Source organism: Acanthopagrus latus, chromosome 7 (genome assembly GCF_904848185.1).
Source record: "Acanthopagrus latus isolate v.2019 chromosome 7, fAcaLat1.1, whole genome shotgun sequence".
Classification (NCBI taxonomy): Eukaryota; Metazoa; Chordata; class Actinopteri; order Spariformes; family Sparidae; genus Acanthopagrus; species Acanthopagrus latus.
The window spans coordinates 18,673,148-18,693,876 of record NC_051045.1 but is presented as its reverse complement, the minus strand read 5'-3'; the positions used below and the strand labels follow the sequence as shown (position 1 = coordinate 18,693,876).

At 42.4% G+C, this 20,729-nt stretch overlaps 2 protein-coding genes across 3 annotated transcripts; one reads left to right on the top strand and one right to left on the bottom strand.

Annotated features, from left to right (window-relative positions):
- The first annotated feature begins 1,987 nt into the window (after nucleotides 1-1,987).
- On the top strand, nucleotides 1,988-10,316 carry ttc34 (tetratricopeptide repeat domain 34). Of its 2 annotated transcripts, none has more exons than XM_037104339.1 (8): nucleotides 1,988-2,270; nucleotides 3,371-5,139; nucleotides 5,544-5,766; nucleotides 6,471-6,663; nucleotides 7,044-7,210; nucleotides 8,251-8,524; nucleotides 8,720-8,934; nucleotides 9,597-10,316. In XM_037104339.1, the coding sequence occupies exons 2-8, from the start codon at nucleotides 3,428-3,430 to the stop codon at nucleotides 10,140-10,142; spliced, it is 3,330 nt and encodes a 1,109-aa protein (XP_036960234.1). In that variant the 5' UTR covers nucleotides 1,988-2,270; nucleotides 3,371-3,427; the 3' UTR covers nucleotides 10,143-10,316. The 2 variants fall into 2 exon arrangements, with proteins under 2 accessions (XP_036960234.1, XP_036960233.1); XM_037104338.1 differs by having other exon boundaries at nucleotides 3,371-5,145.
- A 221-nt stretch (nucleotides 10,317-10,537) lies between these two features.
- On the bottom strand, nucleotides 10,538-18,958 carry alas2 (aminolevulinate, delta-, synthase 2). The gene is made up of 10 exons (XM_037104340.1): nucleotides 18,854-18,958; nucleotides 17,304-17,655; nucleotides 16,544-16,639; nucleotides 15,779-16,001; nucleotides 14,972-15,156; nucleotides 14,642-14,821; nucleotides 13,413-13,577; nucleotides 12,002-12,270; nucleotides 11,371-11,533; nucleotides 10,538-11,021 (listed from the first exon to the last, which is right to left on the bottom strand). Exons 2-10 carry the CDS (start codon nucleotides 17,632-17,634, stop codon nucleotides 10,858-10,860), a joined length of 1,776 nt encoding a protein of 591 aa, XP_036960235.1. The 5' UTR covers nucleotides 17,635-17,655; nucleotides 18,854-18,958; the 3' UTR covers nucleotides 10,538-10,857.
- Between the last annotated feature and the right edge of the window lie 1,771 nt (nucleotides 18,959-20,729).

Below are 20,729 nucleotides of genomic sequence, written 5' to 3'. Positions count from 1 at the left end.
ATGAGGAAGGAGAAAAACCCCTTGCATTTGATTTACATTCAAAACACCCTTTATCACACCAGACGTTCTCGTGTGGCATTTCTTAAAGGCCAACAGTAGAGGGTTGTGGTTTTCAGCACAGTGCTGAAATTCAAATGAATGTGCATGTGTGTGAAGAATATGCAGGAAGTAGTGAAGAGGTAGAAAACCTTCCTTGTTTGAATTCTAAAGAAACTGGTGCTTATATTAAAAAAAACCTCTTCTTCTTGAGTATTTAAACTGTATAAACATGTCAGTATGCATCTATGATGTGTGAGCAGTGTAGCTGTATATCATTTCACCACATCTGACATTTGCTTCATGTTTTTGACATGAAAGTCATGTGGTACAACAATTCAGCCGCTGGTTCTTAATGTTCACCCTTTCAAGGGAAACAACTGAAATCCCCCAAAGAGGTCAGGTTTTCAGTTTCTTGCAAAGAAATGGTGTCAGTATTCAGTAGGCTGGGTGTTTCCTCACCACACATATTCCATCCAAACTGATGGTTTCCTGTAGTGAGGCTGGGGTATCTCACTTTGAGAGTTTTATTTGTCACTTCATGTACTGACGGTAAAGAAGTTGGACTTTCCAGTCAACAGACTTTATAACGAATGTTTTAATATGAATCTAGGTCTGTTGTTTTGTCTTTGGGCCTTGAGACGTGTGTGCATGTGTACATAACTTTATAATTATTGTTTTTTATTTTCTGAAACTACTTTTGGATATTCTTATATTTCAGTGAAATCAGTGTGTGGAATAATTGTGCTGCGATTGTAAGGCACTGAACTGAAAGAGCCTTACACATTGTTCAGACCTGGTATCAGCTTGTGTCCTGAGTGACCAAATCACAAGAGGACAGCTCTGATTACAGCTGTGAGCACTCCAAAGACACATTGAGGACCTGAGGTGGTCTGTGACATGGTGGACACTCATGTGTCCTGGGCCACACTTGAGGGATCACCTACTAAACTGACGTCCTTCGACACAACAAGGTGAAGTCACAAAAACAATCATAATGGATTACACACTTTGATGTAATCCGTTGTACTTTATTTGACCTTTTGGGCCTCTCTTTACCTGCCAGTGTTAGCCCCAGGTGTTTGTGCTAACAGTCTGTTTTAAGTGATCTATATATCCCCAGACTCCCTTAATAAAACATGTGATTCTGATAACTGTCTGACGTCAGACTTCACGCGGTATGTCCTGAATAACATTTCCTGGCCACCAGGTGGGAGTGTTGGCTGAGTGTTTGAACAGCAGCAGCTGGCGTGCAGCTCTGAGCTCAGGACCCCATACAAAGAAAATGTATGCAGGGTGCTTGAGGAGCTTTTATTCTTGAGGTGGATTAGACCAATCTCATGAATTGCAAATTCTGGTTCAGCACAAAGAACAGCTGTCCTACATTGTCCATATTCCCTGAAAAGAAAATAAACAGAACACAGAGGGACATGTTATCCACATTACGCACATACAGCAATATTCACCTGTAAGAGTATAAACACATGTTGGTATGCTGCCAAAGAAACATGTAGCTTTAATGTTAAATGTCATTTTTTACAACCGTACATGAATGCAGCATGCCCACAAATTTGACAAGTTAGGCTGACGTTTGATGGGATATGTCAATTTAAAGAAACCCAACACGTTTTCTTATATGTGCTCTGTCTAATTAATGTGCTTCATTTGTTCTATATTCTAGTTAGCCCATTTGTAAAAATATGTATGGGGAAAATAACGAGCGCAAGGAAGGAACTTAGATGACTTGTTCTCACTCTCACCACAATACCTCTCCCTGTCTGCTTTCTTGGAGGCCTCATCCACCGACTTTCATCTGCGTGAACGCAAAGGGACAGATTTAATCTCCATGTGTGTGACTGGGTACTTTGAGCTTCGGGCCGGCTGCCCCACTCGGCTGTGTTGTGGTCTTCCTATGAGCACGAGCGCTTGCGGTTTCCATTGGCAACCGGATCTGAACAACAGCTCGTGCGTCGGGACCGTCCCGACAGCGGGAGGAACAGAGGAGCAGATCACCGTGATGAGAAGCTAGCTTTGTTTTATCTTGGTGGTATTTATGTGTCTTTCCCCCTTTTACACACTTCAAAAAGTTCGCTTCGGTTGTATGAGCGGACACACACGGTGTCTCCCTGGAAACTGTGAGACGAGAGGTGTTAAATTACAAAAATGGGTCGCAGGTTTTCGGTTGTCGGGAAGAACAGGGGCTCACAGAAAATGAGTGGATATCGACCGCACCGGTGAGTTGTTTCCTTTCTTAGAAAGTCACACGTTTTACGCGTGACTCGTTCAAGTTTTGGTGCCTTTGTTGTCATCAACAGAAATTGAAGGGGCAGGTGGATGAACCCTGGGCCAGAGGAAGTCCTCTCTCCTTACAGGGGGCTAACAGCATTCAAGAAATAGGCATTAAAGGGGCACTTTGTTGAAGTTTGAAGAAATTCAAACTCAAAGTGTTTATATTCCTGGTGTGAATGCGGTACAAGCTAAGAAATATTTTTTTTTCCATGACTGAATGAGCAAGTGGTTCTAAGCTAGAAAGGTGGCAGGAAAAATATGATATATATAAATGTTATCATAAAGGTTCATTTCTGTTTTCTTTATCTTTACAGCACTTATTTAAAGCAGACGAGACATCAGACATGCTTGACAGCTTGCAATTATTATTACTTAATTAGCCTGCTATTAGTACTGTATTAACAAAAGACCATACAACTGCTGCTAAATATGTAGACCCTGTTGTATCAGTCATTACAGTGTAGTACATTACAGTATTGCATTTATACTGTATGTATGTATGTAGATTTGTTGTCTCTTCTTTTTTGCTTTTCTTTTCTTTCTTTTCTTTTTTCTAGCTTCAGATTTTGAAAAGCCTTTACTTCACTTCCACAGATAGATGCATTAAAATTGCATCTTGCTATATACACTAAATGCAGTGCCCCTTGGACTTGTGTATGGTTGTATGTTGCAGCACCAATGTTACTGTTATGTACATGTCAAATAAATGAACTAAACTAAAGAACTGAAAAAATCAAGAAATGTCACAAAACACCAGTTCCACAATTGGCCAAATATCACCCAAAAAAAACATTGAACAAGATAGTAATCAAACAAATTAAGGCTGAATTCTAATTACCTTAAACATTGTCATGACTTCGTAGGATACTGGGATATGACAGAGCGATTGTTTATGTTGTTAGTGACACCTGTTGTTTTCCAATTAGGATCAGTGCAAATGTTTGTTATGAGAAATGTACTGTCCTGTACAATATACTGAATGTTGATAATTCTTCCCAAAAAACCAAACAGTTTTTATCCTCATTTTCTTTTGTTTCATTAACAGGCAAAATTTGTGAACAGGTGAAGAGAGAAAACAGACAGAGAGACCTGCTGCCTGATCATGACTGCTATGGTTCGTCCTGGACACAATGTTTCAGAGCTTTGCCTAGAAGGAGACAAGTTCCTTGAGGCTGGAGAGCTCAGCAGGGCTACCTCTCTCTACATGTCGGCCTTCAGGACTCACGCCGCCTCCACCGTGTCCCACATGCGAAAATTAAAGTCCCACCTGAGTGGGGTGATCTTCACGCTAGAAGGCTGGCTTGACGGTCACGGGGAGAACCAGCCATTAGAGGGTTTTAATAAAGGTCTTGTGGCCGTGTTTCTGTCCACACTCTGCCCCAACAATCTGTCAGCCACCATTTTCAAAATGGAGTCTCTCCTTCAGGGTGGTGGGCATGGCTGTGAGGAGATTTTTGCTCGCTGCACTGCTCTGCTTGATGGGAAGCAAAACCCTCACCCACAAGGTGCGACTGGCATTGTGTTGGAGATAACTCGTGCCCTGGCCTGCCTGTTCTCAGAGCCTCACAGTATCAAGGGGCTGAAGCTTTACCTCAGAGCTTACCAGAGCAACAAATCTGAAACCATCACACTGGTTAGAAGCAGACAAGCTCAGCATGTACCTAAAATAGTGAGGGCTATTACAGACCAGTTACTGCACATGCATCCTTCTCTAATACTTGACAGCGAGTGTGCAGTGACAGAAGTGGAGAATGATAAACCAGATGAAAAAGCCTCTACTATTATTGAGTTTTTGTTGGCCATCTCACCTGGTCATAGAGAAGTTCAGGAACTTCAAGCAGTACATTTGTTTCTGACAGGCAGGTTTGGGGACAGTGCAGATGTGTACTCTGCTCTGCTGCATCATGGTCATTGTCAGAAAACATCTGAGAGTAGTACAGACAAGTCATTTCAAGACACCCCTGAGAAGAGAGCTCGACTCTTAACCGGTCGAGCAGCTGCCTGCTTGTCAGCAGGTGGACAGACTGCAGAGGCGTGCAGGGATCTGGGGGAAGCATTTGAGATCCACCCTGCCACTGCCCGAGTTTATTTCCAGAAGCTTTTCACAGATCAGGGTACAGGGCTGGCTGCTCGCAACCATCTCCGTCAGCAGGCGGAGAGGGGCTTGTCTGGTTACAAAGACAGGGTCCTGATCCGTCCAGATCTGCGCTCCTCTGAAGGAGTTGAACTCCTGGACCCTGTGATCACTCAGTTACGGGCTCTTTGCCGCTTAGAGCCTGATGGGGGAGGCAGAGAGCTGCGGGTGCGCCTGGCTGACTGCCTTCTCCTCAGAGGGGAACACAAGGAGGCCCTCTCGATCTGTAGCCAGCTAGCTGCTGCCCAAGGTCATCAGAGCTATCAGAACACAGTGCAAGTCCTTCGTGGATATGCACGACTTCTCTCAGAAGACCACAAGGGGGCGTTAGAAGACTTCCAGGCTGTGATCGAACACAACACCCCCCACCCATCCAGTTGTGTGCGGGCGCTGTGTGGCAGGGGGCTCCTGCGCATGTTGGGCGGCTTGAACTACCTCACAGCTCTTGACTATGTGACAGCTAGCAGGCTGCAGCCTCAGGAAACAGCGCTGACTGTTCGCTGCTTGGTGCCGTGGAACTATCGGGGACTTTTGGTCACTGTTCTACTGGAGCAGGGACAAGTCATGCTGGAAGGGACTGGAGAGCAAGAATCCAAGTCCTGTTCCAGTGAAAACCTCCAGCAGCCTCAGCAAGGGGATCAGCCACAGGCCAAGTCAAAAAGAGACAACCACAGATCAGGGTTAGGGTATGATCTTTGACTCACATACAGTTCACTCAATAGACCTTTTTTGGAGACATTTGACATGTAAATAAAAAGTGCATGTGTAAATGATAAAATCAGTAACAAGTTGAATTCAGTTTAGCTGCTTTAGTATCAGGGTCCCGGTATTGGCCATGCTGGCTAATTGTCACACTCATGGCTTTCTGGGACACTTGAAAGAATGAGCCACTGTTGATGTTATCAGTGACAACTGTGTTTGCTTTATGATAAGTCAAACATATGTGCTTTGAAAAGGCTATTGATTTATTACATTTTTGATTCAAGTTCATCTTAATACAGCTACAAATTTCAGTTCATGATCTATGTCCTCATTCATGTTTTCTTGGCTAAATGGAATTCCTTGGTATGTTGCACTTTTTTAGGACTCCTGCTGGTGTCCAGTCGCTGGCTGTGCTGCTGATGGAGCTCCAGCCGGGTGCTGATGGGTCTCAGATCCTGGCAGCAGATGCCTTGTACCAGCTTGGCCGGGTGGAGGAGGCCTACCGGTTACTTCTTTCTGTTGGGCCCACTAGTCCTCGGGCAGCCATACTGGCTCGCCTTGCCCTACTGCAGCTGCACAGAGGCTTTCTATATGACACCAATCAGGTATGTAGGTTTGGAGCAGTGAGCTCCAGGGGCACCAGCATGATAAATAATAATGATTTCATGGTTCCTGCCATTTGGTTTCTCAAATCCTATTTGTAATTTTTGCACACACACAGCAGAAGTAGGTAAACATTGATGATTTTCCCAGCATTTTTGTGCTACAAAGGGGTGCTGCATTTAAACAAAATGTTGCAATGTTGCAGTTTCATTGGTGTGGGCTGAAGTGGTCAGATCTTGATTAAAAATAGACAGGGTAGCTGAGGGGAAACATGAAAAACCCAAACAAAATCCCTGATCGGGTTAGGGAGAGAACAGCCTGTGCTTATCTCACTCATCAAAATGGCCCTCTGGACACAGCTTTAGTGCACATTCAATAAAACTGGAACCACAAGGACTCATTTACACCCACTCTAATTTGATTTCTTAATTTGTATATGAGATGATGTTGCTAAACCTGGCACCACACTAAATCAATACAGCAAATCTATTTGTGTCTCACCACAGGCACAGAAATACAAATATGCTATTAAAATATGTACTACAACATGATGAACTAAAGTGCTGACCATACTGTAATACTCAGCAAAGCGTCTTTACATTAAAAAGTTGAGGAAACGATTACCTCAAAATTAGCAAGTAGACTAATACTTTTAAATTGTGAAAACAACAGCAAAGATTTAATCTCTGCTCATTTCCCCCTGCAGCTGCTGAAAAAGCTCATTCAGTGCGGTGATACAAGCTGCTTGCGGCCCTTGTTGGCGGTGGCACAACAGAAGGATCGGGGACTGCTTCAGGCTCACTGCCACTCTGCTGCAAAACGCATCCTGGAGGGCACGCGAGAGGAGAGCGCTGTCAGGGAGGCTGTGGCATATCTCTCCATCGCTATCATGGCCTCCGGTGATTAGGATCTGATTGATGGGTTATTGATGTTTGTTATTGGTCTGAGTCTGATTGTAGACTTAATTAATGGTGGGTAATGCTTTAATCTAGATGGGGGGGGGGGGGGTGACTGCAGGGATAAAGAGAAAGGTTGGCACAAAACAGAAGCTTTGTCTCTGTGTGTCTGGCCTCAGTTCAGCAGAGGTACATCTTTCAAAACACTGAACGCGAAGCAGGCAGATTGTCTCTGTATTATTTAACTAAAGACAGTCTGAGCAGATGCCTCCATTCAAACACATACACACTACTAAACTGTGTCTGGATCAGTGCATGGTTATGAATAAATGGTAAAGTAACCAACAAAATGTAAAACCAGTCAAATAATTGTATTTTTCAAGGTGGCGAGGCAGCAGACTCTTTACTGGAGAGAGCGAGGTGTTATGCTCAGCTGGGCCAACGAAAGACAGCCATCTTTGACTTCAGTGTCATTCTGAAGGAACACCCAAAACATGTTCAGGCCCTCTGTGGACGAGGCTTCACCTATCTCATGCTGAACCAACAGAAGGTATTCCTGAGTTATAACACTGTCAAAACATCTAGGACCTTTTCTCTGGCCTTCTGTTGACTTCAAGCTACACTAGGCAGCTTTACAAGCTAGTGGTAGCAGCTGCGAGTGAAAGGTAATTGTTGTAAATATACTTGAATTTCAGGTGACATAACACATGCAAAGTCTGTAAACTTTCAGTAGCAATTCTGGTGTTGACAAGAACAGAAAATAATTCACAATAACGCTATTATCATGATATCTATAGAAATACATTTATTTAAAAAAAGGTAAGTCAAGTTCATCTGTAACGTAATTTATTGTGTGTTTTGTCTCTTTTTTGGAAGATTACTAACACTCAAAATAATTGTGAGGAGTTGAAGCGAAAATCTGTGACCATAGCTTTACTAAAGCGAACAAAAAGAACAATTTCCTGTCATGAATTTTTCCATTTAGTGGCTTGTTCAGCCAGCGGTAGCAAAACCATTGATCTACTACGGTATGGCGCTGATCCAGCATAAGTTGCAGCGTTTTTTACTGTCAATCTCAGATAATAGCCGGTTGCACACACAGCCCTGCTCCACTGGAGCATCACGCTGATTTGTCCAAAATACACTTTTCCAATGCTGATTTAAAGCAACTGTACCAGTAGCAACAAGTCTCTGAGTGATCAGGGCCTTTAGGTACATGACAACCACCTGCTATGACAAAGCGAGAACAGAAAGAAATGGGAATGACTTTAAAGGTAGATAATTATTTACATGATATTATCATATGTTTTTTATCAACACAATATTTATATTTCATTATCATCAGTGTCAGTATTTTGCAAAACCCTAGTTTAATTTACTGTTGGCAAGATAGTCCTCTCCACCACATTCCACATTTCACCACTAGGAGTAATTTTGGCAAATAGGATTTCTGGGCATCAGAGGCTCTATTTTTCTCTTTTTTAAAATTTTGGCTGATAGATGATGTATTTTTACATCTGTTGTGCAGCTGTGGACTATATATATATATTTCAGTTTAAATATGAAATTCAAACTGCCTTTCCCCCTTAGGAGTGCACTCATGATATCCTGGCAGCACTGCACATAAACACTGACATAGTTATCAAAGACATCCTGTCACTCAAGGACAAGGCACGGAAGCTGGTCTGTGATTGGTTGCATCAGTTCTGTCGGACCAATCTGTCAGACATCCTGGTCGCTCATGCTGTCCCCTGCCATGAAGAGCAGCTCAGAGAGGCTTTCATAATTGGTGGAGCTTTGATGAGGACCGACTGCAGAGACCCCAGATGGCATCTCCTCTATGTGGACACACTCTTAGCCAAAGGTGAGATGGGAACGTTGCCAAACTTTACTTCTAGATTTCTTACTGGGGTCTTTGATAGCACTGGTTAGGAGATGTTGATTCAGACTGTGTGGTGTTTCTACTTTGATTAAAAAAAAACAAAAACAAAACACAATTGAATGGGGATCCTTGTTTACAATAACCCTCTGTCCTGCTGTTACGGTCTATCTGCTCCAGGTGAAGTTAAGGCAGCAGGTGCTCACCTGTGCCAGGTGTTTGGTCAGGAGCCAAGAGATGCAGTGGCCCAGGCCAGGGTGGGTGTGGTGGAGGCCTGGCAGCAGAACTACCGCAGCGCAGCTTGCAGGCTCAGCAAACTGACTGAGAAAGACTCATCCAATCTGGACCTCTTGCTGGCGCTGATCCCATTAAATCAGCGGAAACGCGTGGCACAGGTAAGCCTGCGTGCAGGAAGCTGAGAATCAAACCCAGAATAATCAAAGTTCTTTGTTTTATTAGTTTTTATTGCAGACATTTCCAGGAGTAAAAAATGCACCCATATGTCTGCTTTTAGAGGACAATGTAATCAAATACTTTCTGTATACAAAATAAAATACAACTTTTTTAGGATTTATGCATCACTGAAACTCCTAAGTGATGCAATATGTATTTATTGGACTATACATTAAACTAACTCCCTGACGAGAATGAAACTTGAATCATTGCTGTCTAGTTTGTGCTGTTTTTTGATCTTGTCACATTGACAGAGCTGCTCTGTGATTCTGTGAAGCTCCTGGTGTCTGTTCTCAATATAATTTTCTTTTGTCACCTTTATGCAAATTGTATTTTATCTCATCTGTCTGATGTTTTTACACAGTGTCTTTCTTATTTACGATACCCACGAAAATATGGTGATCTCTGAATATTTCACCATGAGAATATTTCGTATGCTTTAAATGGACGATAAGGTCAGAAAAGATGAAAAAAAGTATACATAATGTATGATGGAGAACATCATTGAACAATATGATACTACTTACAAGACAGGGCAACAACAAAAATGTATTTATGTCTTAATAAACTGTAAACTTATTGTTCTATATCTGTATTGTAACAGGCAGCAGCACAGGAGGCCAGCAATGTATCCTCAGGTGGTCAGTGGCATCAGGCCGTCTCACTCCTGACTGTGGCAGTACAAGCTGTGGGCAATCACAGACTCCAGTATCTTCGCCAGCGGGCTGCCTGCCTCGCTCAACTTGGCCTACATGAGCGGGCCATAGCTGACCTAGACAGAGTTATCCAGAGACACGACGGGTCTGACATCAGCTGCTCAGATGATCCTAAAGTCTGGGTGGAGGACCTGTGTCGGCGAGGCCGCAGCCTGGTGATCTGTTCAAGAGAAGGAGCAGCTCTGGAGGACTTCACTCGGGCTTTGGAGCTCCACAGGAACAGAGCCATCCAGTGTGTGGAGGCTGGTCTGGGGAGGCTGCGCCTGGCTGAGTGCTTTCTGCGGGGGGCGCTGCAGCACTATGCGAACCAGCAACTGGATAAAGCCTGGACATTGATTGAATGCGGCCTTGTTGTGGACAGTGAGAACGCAGAGCTCCGCAGACTGAGGGCTAGGGTCAAACGAGAAGTGGCCAGCCCCTGCAATGTCAACTAGTCACACAGGGAGCCGGAGCTCTTAGTGCCTGTACTTTAAGATGTCTTATTGCGGAGGAACAACCTCACTGATGAGAAATCTTTTTATGGTTCTTTGAGGACTCTGAGCTTCACTTCATATGATGTCTTCCAATTTCACTTCAAGTCTGTAGGATTAACAGCAGTGTTTGTTATAGTTTTCATATCTTCATAATTTCAGCAAAGCAGCATACGATTAATGAGAGGGTTATGTGAGAGTTTTTTAACACGGCAGATTTATTGGTTACTTATTGTGCCTTATTTCATGAACCAATTAACATTTAGTTGCAAAATGATGATTGAATTAGTGTGGAAATTAACACTTAACATGACAGTCGTAATGTCGATATGGCATGAAGGAAATCACAAAACATGAAATGAGATACCATAGTTTAATTCAAACCATCACACCCAGATATAAGATTTAAGAAAGTGCCCAGTGTGCAGGTTTTGTGCTTTTAAGTGGAGGAGGCACAACTTTATTTAATCATAGCAATGGGAGCAAACACAATTTAATTAGCATAAATGCAGGAAAATAGAAATAAATACTGTTTAGTTTAGTCCGATACATTGACATTAAATGATGTTTAAACATTCTCAGTGTACATGAAGTTGGACATTAAGAATTTAAAAGGATGTTGGATGTAGCATTAATTGTATACATATGCTGTATGTGTAGGCCTTCAAGTACTTCGGTATTATGCAGACACAGTAATGTATTGCGGTTCCATGTTGCCGAAATAGGATTTCTCCCATTCACTCATAAGGTCGAAGTGCAGCGGACGGTCACAGAAGGTGCAGGAGGCCACTGACGGGGTGTTGAGCTGGAGCCCTGCTTCCTGCCACACCTCCACCAGTTTATCTGTGAATCAAACAGACATTTACGGGAATCAACAATTAAATGCCAATATTTATTTTTCTTTGAGTTCTCCGTCTTTAAATGTCATTGGTGGTCATCTTGGCATGCAAACACTGAGGTTACAATGTTAGCCTTTTCTTTTAAAGATGTCTGCAGAGCGTTGTCTTTTACTGCACTGCAGTATAAACTGGGGTGACATCTGAATGCCAAGAGACTCACGTATGCCTGTAGCAAAGAGACTCACTAAGGACAAACACAAACCGCTTGTTCCAGCCACTGTCCCCACTTTACTTGATTGGACGATCAGTAGAACAACTCTGACCTAATTTTCGGGAAGGATCCAAACACTCACCCACGAAATACTCCATCATTGCTGGGTCGTGGTGAGGAGACGGAGCCAGGCGCAGCAGCTCCTCACCCCGAGGCACTGTGGGGTAGTTAATGGCCTGGACGTAGATGTTGTGTCTCTCCAGCAGGATGTCAGACACCTTGGTGTTCAGCTCAGCGTTGCCCACCTAGGAAAAGGATCATGGAAGGAGATACGAGCTGTTCAGAGCTTTTATTCAGCACTGTCAGGTCAAACGTGTAGGAATCAAACCCATTACTGCGGCCAGCTTGGCATATTGAGTGTTAAGTATGCCGCTGGAATTGTTCTGTTTAGTGATAATCATATTTTGCATTTAAAAGAGGTAATTACTAATTGGTTAATAAGATTAGAATTTAAATGATGCAATAAAAAAACATGTATTCATATTTGAATGTTAAACTAATATCACCTAATAAATCGTACCATAAAAAGATTAAAGTTTGCATGCTTAAAATGCAAATGTGATTAACTTAGTTTCATTGTTAAAGCTCTAAATTAAATCACAATTAAACACACTGAAAAAAGCTCAGGGGGAAGTTTTATTATTTGACTATTATTTCTAAGAGGTGGAGAGAGAAGTAGCAGTGGCGGCAGCAGCCCTGTTAAGTCCCTCTACCTGGATGGGGATGATGTGGCTGGGGCAGTTGACCACAGGCAGGCCCTTGTCCATGAGCAGCTGCCTCATGTGCTTGACGTTCCTCTGGTGGGCTCTGCGGAGCGACTGCCCCTCGGAGCTCTTCAGCACCCGGACCGACTCCAGGGCTCCAGACAGGACCATCGGGGGCAGGGCAGTGGTGAAGATGAAGCCGGCCGCAAAGGAGCGCACTGTGTCCACCAGGGCGTTGCTGCTGGCGATGTAGCCTCCAACACAGCCAAAGGCTTTACCTGGAACAGTAACAGATGACGGAGGGGTTCAGAGGTGAGGTGTTGGAAAGTTTATTTGATCAAAAACAGGAGTAACATACTTAACTTGGATATTTCTGACTTTGTGATTTCACACTACCTTAGTGATGACACTAACTGGAAGCTGAAAACACGACAGAGCCAACTGGAGACACGTGAGTGATGCTGGCTCAGGGATGTGTGAGCTGACCAATTTTACAGACTAAACTACCTAACTGTAGATACAGTTGTTAAAATAAAAATTCATTGTGATTAGGCATTTTTACACGGTGGTATTCCAACTTTGCTAAAATAAAGAATCTGGTTCGTCTTTCTCTATCACAATGATAAGACATGAAACATTTTGGCTTTTTAGTGTTGAAAAATAGTTGAAATTCAGATGTTTTCTGAGATGTAGGGATGGACTTATTGTATATATTATTTCTTGAATAAAACATTTTCTGACACCACATTTTTATTATCATTTGAAATCATTTTTTTAATGACTTTTTTTGATCTAAGATGTTGCTAGTGAAACTACACACTTGCTATTTTATTTTGAAATCTCAAATGTTCTACTTTAATATTGCTGCATGACATCTAACAATTATGACCCAACCATTATGCATCAAATTGTAATGGGGTTTTGTGTTGAGAGTACCATTAATTTGTTATTTCTCTATTTATCGCTAAGTGAACACTTCTAGCCAGGACCTCTAAGGTCAAGTGATGTAATCCAGGATTAGTTTACGCTTGATGCTTTCTTGTTAGAGATTTCTGCCTAAAACCTGAAAGTTGTCATGATGCTACACACAGCGTGGTCACCCTGATCAGGTGTTATCAGTGAGACCAGAGAGGGAGTAGAGCCGGCACCCAGCTGATAAAGGCTCTGCTTCCACTGAAGAGGGCTCACTTCTCTCCTGCCCGTGTTTAACCAACACTGGAGCAGTATCGGGCTTGTTAGGAGGGTATTGCTGCCTTGTTGGCAACATGTCAGCGTCAGTTAGCGCGAGTGGCTTTAAATGGGAGTCTGGCCAAGAAAAAAGGCAATTAATCTGTGACAGTTTGAAACCGTTTGCCTTGCCCTTTTAGTCACATCTCTTAAAGTTTTAAGGAGAGGAGTGGATTCTATTAAACATACTCACCTAAGGTCCCAGAAACAATGTCAATCTTGTGCATAATGTTGTCCCTCTCTCCCACTCCAGCTCCATGGGCTCCGTACAGGCCCACAGCGTGAACCTCATCAACGAACGTCAGAGCTCCGTAGCGGTGAGATACGTCACACAGCTCTTCCAGAGGACATATGGCACCTGAGACCCCCAGAGAATAAGGTGCTATAATTAGAACTGTACAATATAGGTGAACAGCAGAACATCTGAGCTGTAAATGTCATCCCTGTGTAAGATCTGTATATGTCGACTGCATGTTGAGAGTCATTCTCACCGTCTTACAGCAATAAAATCTCCCCTTCATCCACAAATGACAGGACATTTATATCAAAATGAGCATTTTGTGTTAGGGTTTTTAAGAAAAAAATAATCCTCCCGGATATGCTCACAGTCAGCCATTTAGTCAGCCTCAGCATGTGCTTCATAGAGCTGTCAGCGGTGTAATATCCCACAGAGAAATAGAGCTGAGGACGGAAACTACTTCCTCCTCTGGGTGACAGTGATGAATGACAGATAACGCAGTGAATAACTGTGGATTATAGAATTATAAATAGTCCAATCATGGCTTTCTTTTTATAAGCTATTAATCATGAACTTGAGGCTGATGATGACTTATGGACCTTTTTCAGATTTGAGGTGGCATTTCTTCTCATTAATAGACCATACATTTACATGGAGGCCATTTTCCTCTGACATCACACTCAGGGTGGGAAGCTCAAGCATCGTACTGAAGTGATCCAGGTTGCAGGTCGTTGAAGCTCGCAAACGTTACTGTTTCATTGTGTTACACGATATGATAGAAAAGGTGTAAAGTGATTCTAAAAAAAATCAGCGCACATCTTTGACACTTCCTGAAGGGAAACACATGGGGATGTAGTCAAACAGCAATGTTAGCTAGAAAGCAGTTGAATGTTATTGTTAGCTGACGGGTGATCAAAAATGATGTTTGACCCTTGAAATGATACCAATTGGTCAGATGTAGCACATCTATACCTAGAGACTGCATTTAACATGTATGTTTAATTACTGTACACCTAATTTTACTCAAATCAGTCTGAGTAGATAAAGATTTACATCTCTTGACTCTTTAACTGGTATAACACTAACTGCATATAAAGGTTACGTTCAAAAATGTTACCTGCTGCCATATATCTGATTAATTGAATAAATTAATCCAAATAATCTAATGAACATGAAGCACTCACCGTCCATGGAGTGCACAGTCTCAAACGCCACTATCTTGGGTGTCTTGGGGTCAGAGCGTCGCAGCAGCTCCTCAAGGTGTCGGCTGTCATTGTGGCGGAAGATGAAGCGCTTGGCTCCGCTGTTCCTGATGCCCTGAATCATCGACGCGTGGTTCCCTGCATCGGAGTAGATCTCGCACCCTGTACAACACAGTGAACGCAGCATGAAACCCCCTAAACAGCTTCCACCCTGAGATACTAACACCTTTTCTACAGAGCATCTAGAGATGTAACTGACAGACAGCCTATGGCTCACTGGTCAGAGGTCAGGGGTCAGAGGTCAGTGTTTACCTGGAAGCATCTTCGCCAAAGTGAAGAGGGTAGAGTCATTTGCCACGAAGCAGGAGGAGAAGACGAGAGCTGCGTCCTTCTGGTGGAGCTGGGCCAGCTCCTTCTCCAGAGACACGTGGTAGTTACTAGTGCCGGAGATGTTCCTGGTGCCCCCCGCTCCTGCTCCGTGCTTCTCCAGGGCATCACTAAAATCACACAGGATGCACGTTGGATACATGTCGCGAGAAGTTCCCCGTCATTTTATTTCAAATATCCCTTCAAATTCACTCTATAAATAAAGGAAATAATGTCTCCAAGTGCTACAAACCCCACTATTTACCACATAAGTTGAAGGGTCTTATATTGAGAACGACCGAGTAAATCCTTTTTCACTTGAACATCTACCATCAAACTGCAAATATTCCTGATGACTTGATTCAGTTTCAGGTCTGCTTTTTGCCAGAGCTGTAGAATCAAGTTAGAAAAAAAAACAACATGAGACTAGTTCTTGATCTTCTTGACAGACTGAAATAATTTAACTTCACATTTGCCTCCTTTACAGTTGACCTGAGACCTGACAACAAGCTGGTATGATCTTGGATGATAAAAGAAAAAAGTCAATGAGACAGTGACAGGCAGGTCCTTGAGCACAGTGCAGCTTGAAAAATTAATTAGGCCTCTGCATGAGGAGGACTTCATCTCCACTGTGTAAAAAATTCATGAGCTCGCTAACAGCTTTGAAAGGAGAATCCAGCATCAGACACCTGAAAGACTTTTCCAATGCAATTTGCTGACGTGACACTCGACTTGCAGACATTATCTTTTTACCTGATGGCACTGAGGACCCGCGGGTGGCGACTCATCCCCAGGTAGTCGTTGCTGCACCAGACGGACACCTGGGAGCCCTCCCGCCCAGAGACGGAGTAATCGTCCGCAAATGGAAAGACCTCAGCACTCCTGTTCACGGTCTTGAAGACTCTGTATGTGTGGTCCTTCTTCTTCTCAGCAATCTTCTCAGCGAAGAAGCGGTCGTAGTCGTAGCTGGGTCCAACTGCAGGAGTGACAGACTTTAAATCACTTACAGCAATCAGTAAACAGCAGTTCAACTAATAATGAGGCATGAGTCAGTAGACAGCATCCAGTATTCTGATCCTTTATAGAAGTAGAACAATTCTAATAATAATAAAACTACACTGAAAACATACTGTCATACAAAGAATTACACTGGAAACACTACTTAAAGAAAAATTTATAAGTATAATCAAGAATCGGGTTATGTTTGGTATTGAAGTAATCAAAAAAGTAAGGGTAAGTTATCAGGTTACATTACTTTGATATTGTGATACTTGGATTACGTTACCATTTACATGTTTCCAGAAGTAATTAGTAACCATGTCAGAACACAATTCCCTCTGAGACGGCAGTGGAGTAGAAGTATAAAGTGGCACAAGATTAAATACTCAAGTCTTTCGAATGTGTACTAGCGACCATTGTTTCAGTAAATGTGCATAGTTTCTTTCCATCACAGACTGCATCATATTAACCTGATGCTAGTATTAGTGGCCTCCAGCTCATTTTAACTGTCAGTCATACCCATGTTGTCTTTGAGGAGGTGGGTGACGGTGTCGGCCTGAGCTGGTGTCGGGAGGATTAAATCCTTCAAACCCTTCAGCAGAGGAGTCATCAGACCTGTGAGAGAGCAGAGCAGGTCTGTCAGTGTCGCTGTTCCTATTTCTGCCTTCGCTCTGACGGTGAAAACATTGGTTTTCATGGCACAGGTTTTTTTGAGATTTGAGATTCAGTTTTTTTCTTTCATAACATGTATTTCTTCAGAGTGGTGGAGAGAACATCTTAAAAAGTAGCCTTAAGGTGTTTTTTTTAATCTGATTTCTGTAAAGAAGAAGTCTGGAATTTTCACACCACCTATCTTTAAAGGTTTCTCAGACTCATGAGACAAAAATCTCAACTTCAGTAAATACACCAAACTTTCCTTGGCAAAAGGGTTTATTCATATATAATTCAGAGTCTTGATTTATATAAGGTCTTACTCCAACAGTATCTTCTGAGTGATCAGAGGAGATCTCCAAACATTCCCCTGTGAAATCCTTTGATTCTGATGTGTCAAACAAAATGAAGCAAGGGTTTTGAACCTGGCTTTATCCGGAGCTCAGATTTCTGTTTCGGAAATGTATGCTGTTGAGTGCGTTTTGAATAAGATGCTGCCTTTTTTGTATGAAGGGTTAGGGTTAAAATATAATATCAGAAAACTTGTGATGTGAAAAAAATGTTTGTTTCCCCTTAAAGTGACTTTGGTGTCACTGCAGCATCTCTGCGGCTGCTTCCTTCCTCCTACCCTCTTTGACGTCCTCTTGCACTTCGGGGCTGGCTCGCACCATCCCGATCTGAGAGCTGACGAAAGGGCAGCCCTTCGACACAGACTCAGCCACCTGAGCCGCCGACTGAGCAAACAGCCTCCTTTGATCCATGGTGGGAAGTCGTTTAGTCTTCAGGGCGTCGGATGAGACGCCCAGCTTGGCGTCCAGAGAGGCTGGGCCACTCACGCTGATCTGTCGAGCGATGATGGGGCACCGATCGGCCAGAGACATCAAGGTGGCCCCTGTTCTCCTCAAAGCTGGCTTCGGGACAGCTTTCAAGAAGGGGCAGTGATGAAGGAAGGCAGCCATTGTACTGCAGCTGTTCCTAGTCTGAGATGAGATAGAAGATGGGGAATCAATTTCATTCTATAAAACATGCCATATTTCTGTAAAGAGTGTGGCTTTTACTCCAGGCAGGGTGTGCAGAATAACTTTTTACTTCTCTAAGCACCTGCACAAAAGAAGCTAAAATCTCATCCCTTACAGTCAGGTGACCAGAGTGTAAAATGAGAATGACTGGGGAATGACTGAACTTCAAAAAAGCCCATCATAGTTTCTGAAGAGAAACATGTTCAGAGGGGCTATGTAGTGGCTCAGTTTGGCTGTGGAGAGCAGTCGGTGCCTCCTCCAGGGTGCGGCAGGTTGCTGCTGTTTATCTTCACCCTGCAGGCGCTCAAGTGCTCCCCCGACAGACGTCACCAGCTGATTACAGCAGTGTACCTATCAGAAATGTCTCCACTTCACACAGCAGGGATGCGTCTCATTTTGTTTTGATTCTTTCGGTCAATTATTTTCCTGCAGTGAGAGGTTTCTCAGACTATGAGGGAATAAAAATAGATGCTGGATGTGATACTCTGCCAGTGAAAAACCCACCCAAACAATAACTTATCTGCATTTTAATAAGATGAAGGGCGCAAGTATGTATAGCTTAGTTTACAGCCGGAGGCTGCATCACTTCCCCAACAATCTCCTGTGGTCAGCAGATAAGCCAATTCTTAGGATCTGTGGCTTTCCCTTGTGGTCAGATGTAATCTTACATCAGCCCCTCTAACACCGGGGTCTTTAAACACAAGTAGGTCAAACTTTGACTTTATCTTAGGAAAGCCTTTGCTGTCATTGAATACACATAACTATTACTAATCACTAAAGCCAAATATCCTCAGGCATCTGTAGGCTGTAAAGTCCACATCTCCTGTTTCTGCCCATCAACAAATGTTGTTCATGGATCAATTTGTGTTTGTGAATGAATGTAAAATAAATGTGTATTCCCCACTAAATAAATTAATGAATAACATATCCATAAATAAAACACTTCACGCCACATTTATTATTACATAACATACAACTTAAGATATTGTTATTAGGCAGTGGATGTCAGAGGGGTTCATAACAATAACACTACTATTAAAAATAGTAAAAATAAAGGAAATTAGCACCATTACTGCTACTGCCAATTTAAAGAACACATCTAAATATGAATAATAAAGTAAAGTAATGATGAAACAACAACACCAAGCAGGAAGCTCACCTGTTGACCTGCACTGAGGACGAACTTCGAAACAGCAAATAGACAGATTGTCACCAAGTGTCAACAGTTATCGGTCAGATGTTGAAGCGCATTATGCAATCAGCTCAGCCCCCACCCCTCCCACGGCCCCCAGCTTTGGGGGCCACCCAGCGAAGAGTTTGTGTGTGTGTGCATGTGTGTGTGTGGGAGGTGCAAAGATGCTGATAAGGCTGCATTAAAGTTCTGTAAAATGACTTTCACTTTGATGTCTGAGCTGTTAAAGCAGTGTGATGCTGCGTTTTCAAAAACACACCGCACATGTACACGGTCTGTTTGTTAGTTTTTTGGTGATATTAGGAGATTTAAACACTGTAAGACACAACAAGGTCACTGTGAGGAATATTTGTGACATTCTACATATATGTAAGTGTATTACAGTATATGTAGTAAAATGTTGTAGTTATTTTTACACCTTCCATTGAGCACTTAGAGGTCGGATGAAATCAGGAATACAACTTGAAGCTCAACACATCCTCCATGTATGCTCCTGTATTTTCACTTGACAGTTCATTGTGCATGAATAATGGTTCAGTATTGACACATATTATCCGGGAACTTTTTGAAGATTGCCTGGGAAAGCGTGATTAATATTTTTTAATACATGGTTAAAAATGTTTACAAAATCTAATATCTGGAAGAATGGGTATTTTTCAATAAGTCAAATGAAGTACAATCACAAAAACTGAACTGGGTTTTCTTTTTCCTGCAAAGGCATGTGTGGCTGAGGGCAACATTCATTCCGGGGCTACTGTATGTGTATTACAGCAATCTTGCGCCATGTTCTACAAATGGTTTACTAATCCTGGCTCAATGTAAAATAGACTTGACTCAAAATTGTAATCTGATCTATGTTTAACCCTCATGTTGTCTTAACATTTTGTATACGCCCCTTGTCCTCTGGATCAAAAATGACCCACCTTCACTGAAGATCTAAAATAAAGCAATTTCATTTCACTTTAAATGCCAAATCTATTTAGCATTTTGCATTTTTATTGTAACACAGCTGTCATATTTCTTTACTAAAGTACATTTTTATTGTTATTATTTCTTAAGGTACTGCAAAGGTGGTAAACAATATTTTACATTTTTTTTGTTAATTCTGCCCTGATAATAAAAGTCACTTCAATTAGGATGGTTAATGCAATTCTGTGTTTATTTGTTTGTCAATAGAACTGTACAGTTTTTCTTGTAAACTGTATGCAGGAGGAGAGCTGCAGTGATGCCACTCAACACAGTACCGCTGCATCCTTTTTGCTTAGCAGCCACAATGAAGGTTTCAGCTGTTTAAAGGGTTAAATAACATCTCTCAAATTCAATTTCAACCCCTCCTGGAGGAACATTGTTGTCCCTGACATGTTTCACCATGATCCATCCCATTCACTTTGATAGGGGCACATCTTAATCAATAACTTCTAGGTTATTTTACCCATTGTCTCAAAATCAGTTCCAAAATTTCTTTGGTTATTAGTTGAATGAGACGCACCTGTTTTTATTGGATTTTGTTGGACTTTCTGTGAATATGAATGCATATCTTAGGTCTAACCCTCAGTCAGTGACTGAAGTCAATTTACTGCCTGTAAGCCTCATCTATGAAGGAATGTTTTTGACATAAAGGTCAAAGGTCAGAATAATATAAATAGAGTTTGACACTCGATGACTGAAGTCATTTTTCTGCCTCTAACCCTAAACCTAAGTCCAACTGTGTGGGACTTTTAAAAAAAATATCACTACATACAGGGCACCTTTTTGTAGAGACATTTCTTTTTTCCAGAAATATTCAAAAGAAAAATCACCATCTTTCATGACTACACCTGCCGTTTCTTTCAGTAGGTCCCAA